Consider the following 5,800-nt stretch of genomic DNA (forward strand, 5'->3'; position numbering starts at 1 on the left):
TTAGAGTCATGAAGAGGGTGCATCAGATCAGATCAACTCTTCAACACTGCATCACCAGGAAGCTGCTCGGCACCAGGTTCGCTTCAGGTCTGTAGGGTTGTTGTGTGGTGTAGACTTTGAGATCTTTCAAAAAGTAAGGTTGCATTATTAGCTGTTTGAAACAAGACCAAAGTTATCAATACAACATTATTCTGAAACCATCTGTTCTTCTTCTTTATAGCGACACAATGAACACCAGCAGTGCACAGAACTTTACATCAAGCTCTCCTGCTTCATCTTTCTCATTAACATCAGTGTCGATGCCCATCAACATGATCCTTGGTCTTCCTCTGAACAGTTACGTCATTTGGCTGATATTGGGAGCCAGGGAGACGATGGCCTCAGACATCTTCTCTCTTAACCTGGCGACATCTGAGCTTTTGTTTGCGTCGTCTGGCGTATGGTTGTGGCTTTCCGAAAAGTGGCATTTATTTTCCTGGGTCTTCACGTTCTCTGTTGGCCTCGTCTATACTGCCCGTCCTCTCTTCCAGAGCTGCATCTGTGTTGAGTACTACCTTGGTGTTATCCACCCGGTCGTGTTCCTGAGATTCAAACCTCTGAGATACAGGGTGGTCTGTTCTTGTGTTCTCTGGCTAATAATTTTTCTTTCTTGCATCTACAATTTTTACACCCATAGAGCTCCTCGGTATATTATTCTATATTTTATCCAAATTGTGTTGATGTTCGGTGTCATACTCTTCTGCTGCCTCTCAGTTCTCTGGGCTTTGAAACGCCCCGGGCCAGGAGACGGAGACACAGGGAAGAGGACGAGCAATGCAATGAAGAGAAAGGCTTTTAAAATCATTGTTATCATCATGATTTTCATGACCCTTAATTTGTTTTTGTACATGACTGCAATTCTGCTTCTATGTTTATTCGAGCCGAAGAGGTTTCTTACTATATTTCTCGAATTGGTAGCTATTGCTTTACTAACAGGGTTGATACATCCGCTCATGTACCTCCACAGGTCAAAGAAACTGTCCTGCTTTAGCAAAGTCAAATGATCACACACGGAGTACTTAAGTGTTTTTTGGACATCATTTTTGGCGATTAACTATTTATGAAAAAGTTTGGACATCTGAATTCACAAATGCTAAAACCACCATGTACACAGAAATCTGCCACCCCCTTCTCTGTTTCCAGGCTAATTTTAAAAAGGACTGAAGTGAAGCGGGAAACTCTCCTAAGGTCTGACCACTCAGAAGTTGGAGATTTATTTTGGAATAACGGACTCTGGGACCTCTAGTCTAAGAGGAGAGACCATCCGACTTGTAAACAGCAATCAATTCAAAAGCCAGAGTCCATGATGGTGTTGCGTTATGTTAGTGCACTTGGCATGGGGAACCTGCACGTTTGTGAATACTGAACCCTATCATATCATGTTTATTTAATCATTTATGCACGACCACTGCTACTATTGTCTTATTTAGTCTTGTACATATTCTGTTTATTTCATCCAGCCATCGCTGATCTGAAGTCGGGCCGAGTCTTTCAGCTCCTCCTGGGGGATTCTGGCTTGTTCCTAGCCCAGACAGGAAACATAATCCCTTCAGCGAATTCTGGGTGTACCCCGGGTTCTCCCTCTGAGTTTATTATTATTTTAGTTCTTGATTTGTGTTTTGTAAGATAGTTCACCATTGTTTGATTGATTTTATTTTTGGCTTGTTTTTGTTGTTGGAATAAATAAAGCTTGATATAAAATCTGCACTCTGCCCAATGTGTAATGTTTCTACACAAGAAGACAACAGTGACAACCACTGGCAGCATGGACGATTCACATCACTGCCCTCTTCTGACTGACAGTAGTACTACATGTCAAGATTCCTTCATTGCAATTCATACTGTGTGTTAGGTTCTGCTCAGCAGAAAGGAGTGAAATGGGTTTTTTTAGATGTCATTTGAATAATTCATAAGAATTAATTAACACAATTAGTTAACATTCAAAATTAGCTTTTCAAATTCATTGGGATAGAAAACAATCTACCAACTGTCAGATAGATTAAAACAACAAATAATTAAAAATACCAAAAAATATATTCATCAAATTAAAAGAATTAAATCAAATTTGTTTGTAATTGACTGGTTTTCTCGACCAGGGTGATGAGGCTTTGTTTTGAACTGGTTGACCTATAAACTTTTAAAAATGTGTTTTGTTAAGATAGTTTTAATATTTTATTTGTAGACTGCTGCATTATCTGTATTTTCTTCTATTAATGTGCTGCTTTGATGTACAAGATACAAGTGTTGTTGAAAATGCAATAAAAAAACATGTATCTCATGAACTGTAAACATTTGCTTACCTTATTTTATACATGAGTCAAACAAAACAGCTCAGTTTGAAGGTGGAATCTTTATAATTGTTTGTTGCAACTTTTAAAAAGAAAGAACAATATTCAAATGTGGCCCCTGCTCCTGGGCTCATTGCCCCCAGACGTACACACTCACTGTAGGATGTCATGTATACATTTACTGCTTGAACCTACATTTCAAGCTAACGCACGCTAGCACAAGCTAACCACCGGTGTTTGTCACAACGGGAAGCAGACCATTTCCCCCTGGTCTGGGGTTGGGGCTCATAAAAGAACTGGTTGCTGGGCCGGAGGTGGTCTAGTTTTTTGTGGTCCTGTTGGCTCCATTGAACCTGGACATGCAGCATGGGCTGAGGCGGTTCAAAGCCGAGTGTGAGGCAGCTGGGATCAGGATCAACACCTCTAAATCTGAGGCCATGGTTCTCAACCAGAAAAAGGTGGCTTGCCCTCTCCGGGTCTGTGAGGACTCCTTGCCCCAGGTGGACGAGTTTAAGTATCTCGGGGTCTCGTTCACGAGTGGGAGAAGGATGGAGCGGGAGATTGACAGACAGATTGCTGCAGCGTCCCCAGTCATGCAACCGCTGTATCGATCCGTTCTGGTAAAGAAGGAGCTAAGCTGAATCGCGAGGCTCTCAATTCAGTAGTGAATCTTCAATCCTACCCTCATCTATGGTCATGATCTAAAGAACAAGATCCCGGGGGCGCCGGGAGAACAGTGGCACAGCACGTGTCCCCATGTATTGAGGCACAATCCTTGTGCGGGCGGCCCGGGTTCGCGTCCGCAAGACTTTCCTGCATGTCTCTCCCCACTCTCTCTCCCACTCTCTCTCCCACTCTCTAGACCCTATCCACTTTCCTATCTAAAAAATAAAGGCTCAAAAAAGCCCTGAAAACAAAACTTTAAACCAAACAAACAAAAAAGAAGTAGGGTGGCGTGGCGCATCCTTAGAGATAGGGTGAGGATGCCCCCTGGAAGCCTCCCTAGGTAGGTGTTCCGGGCATGTCCCTACAAGAGGAGGCCTTGGGGCAGACCCAGGACATGCTGGAGAGACTATGTCTCTCAGATGGCCTGGGAGTACCTCGGGGTCCCACCGGAAGAGCTGGAGGAAGTGTCTGGGGTGAGGGAAGTCTGGGCGTCTCTGCTTAGACTGCTGCCCCTGCGACCCTTAGGTAAATGGATGGATGGATCTGAGAAGAAGTTCCTCCCACAGAAAAATCAATGGTACAGTTTCTAAACCTGGCGTGCCACTGTGAGCGACAAGCAGGGCACACCTTGGAAAAACACATTTCCAAAGCCACTGAATCCTTCATTTCCATATGTCAGAGAGTTGACATATAGTTTATTTCATTTGTGTATTTGGATATGTCAACAATAGAATAAGTCTTTAGAGTCATGAAAAGGGTGCATCAGATCAAATCAACTCTTCAACGCTGCATCACCAGGAAGCTGCTCGGCACCAGGTTCACTTCAGGTCTGTAGGGTTGTTGTGTGGTGTAGACTTTCAGATCTGAGTAAGGTTGAATTATTAGCTGTTTGAAACAAGACCAAAGTTATCAATACAACATTGTTGTAAAGGCTTCTGAAACCATCTGTTCTTCTTCTTTACAGCGACACAATGAACACCAGCAGTGCACAGAACTTTACATCAAGCTCTCCTGCTTCATCTTTCTCATTACAAGCTATGTGGATATCCATCAACATGATCCTTGGTCTTCCTCTGAACAGTTACATCATTTGGCTGATATTGGGAGGTCCCAGGGAGACGATGGTCTCAAACATGTTGTCCCTTAACCTGGCAACTTCTGAGCTCCTGTTTGCTTCGTCTGGCGTATGGTATTTGCTTTCTCTAAAGTGGCATTTATTTTCCTTTGTCTTTTGGTTCTCTCTCGGCCTCCTCTTTACTGCCCGTCCTCTCTTCCAGAGCTGCATCTGTGTTGAGTACTACCTTGGTGTTATCCACCCGGTCGTGTTCCTGAGATTCAAACCTCTGAGATACAGGGTGGTCTGTTCTTGTGTTCTCTGGCTGATTATCTTGCTTTCTTGCTTCTACAATGTTTACACCGTTAGAGCTCCTCTGTATCTGTTTCTTTATTTTATCCAGACTGTGTTGATGTTTGGTGTCATGCTCTTCTGCTGCCTCTCAGTTCTCTGGGCTTTGAAACGCCCCGGGCCAGGAGACGGAGACACAGGGAAGAGGACGAGCAATGCAATGAAGAGAAAGGCTTTTAAAATAATGGTAATCATCATGATTTTCATGACTCTTAACTCTTTTTTGTACATGGCTGCAATTCCACTTCAATGTTTCCTCGAGCAGAAGTTTTTTCCTATATTTATCAAATTGATAAGTATTGCTTTTCTAACAGGGTTTATACAGCCGCTTATGTACCTCCAACGGTCAAAGAAACTGTCCTGCTTTAGCAAAGTCAAATGATCACACCCGGAGTACTTCAGTCTTTTTTGGACATCGTTTTCTGTGATTCACCTTCTTTGTCAAAATTGAGGAGAAAAGTTCTTTTATATTTTACATTTGAATTCACAAATGCTTCAACTACCACGTGCACAGAAAACCGTACATGAACCAGATCCAGAACTGCTGCCCCGTTCTCTGGGTCCAGACTCATTTCAAAAAGGACTGGGGTGACTTAGGTGAAGTGGGAAACTGTCCTGGGTGAGAAAAAAAAACCGTCAAACCACAATGTGCCCAGGTTTTAACTGCAGGATTTTGCCCATGGCTTCATTTGTCATCACCTGTGGTTGCTGCTTGGCTTCAACGTTTGACATGTTGTCTTTGTGCTTTTATAAATCAATTAGGTTTGTTTTGCAAATGATCCCTTTCTCTTTCATATTTACATAAAATCCATTGTAATATTATCCTCCCTATTATCAGTCTGTGCAAACTGCTTTGTGTGAATCCTGTAAAGAACTCTACCTACATAAAAAACATATTGTATCATCTGTATTTAATCATTTATGCACTACTATTGGGTCTACCCCCAGAGTTTATTATTGATATTTAATGTTGAACTGTTGGAGATGGAAAGCTCAATAAAGCTGATTGTGATTTCAAGTTTAAGCTTCATTGTTTTCCACTGGGGGGCACTGTTTTTATTGGTATTATCTAAACAGGAGGTATCTCTGACATCTGCACATCTTACAGTGAGGACAGAAAACATGAGGAGAGCAAATAGAGCATTTTAAAAAGCCATAGTCTAGGCCTATCTGCACAATTACATAAAAGAGCAAGACGAGAGAATAGAACATCCTAAAACCCATGAAAATTGTTTTTATATTTTTATGTCTTTTCCGTGTTTAGACTTCAGCACTGAGAAAGTGTGACGACCCGGCCTCCAGGAGTATTTGGCGTGTTGCTGTTGTCAGTCTGTGGGTGCTTCTGAATTGTGCCTCCACACTTTTTGTCCCCTTGCATGAAGACAACAGCGACACCCAGTGA

The 5,800-nt window shown here is 42.4% G+C and overlaps 1 protein-coding gene across 1 annotated transcript; it reads left to right on the forward strand.

Annotated features, from left to right (window-relative positions):
* Positions 1–299: 299 nt before the first annotated feature.
* On the forward strand, positions 300–5,800 carry LOC306820362 (uncharacterized protein; the record flags this gene model as incomplete). Its single annotated transcript, XM_079338182.1, has 2 exons — positions 300–845; positions 5,663–5,800. The coding sequence occupies 2 exons, from the start codon at positions 300–302 to the stop codon at positions 5,798–5,800; spliced, it is 684 nt and encodes a 227-aa protein (XP_079194308.1).

Source organism: Symphodus melops (assembly GCF_947650265.1).
Source record: "Symphodus melops genome assembly, chromosome: 2".
NCBI classification, from domain to species: Eukaryota; Metazoa; Chordata; class Actinopteri; order Labriformes; family Labridae; genus Symphodus; species Symphodus melops.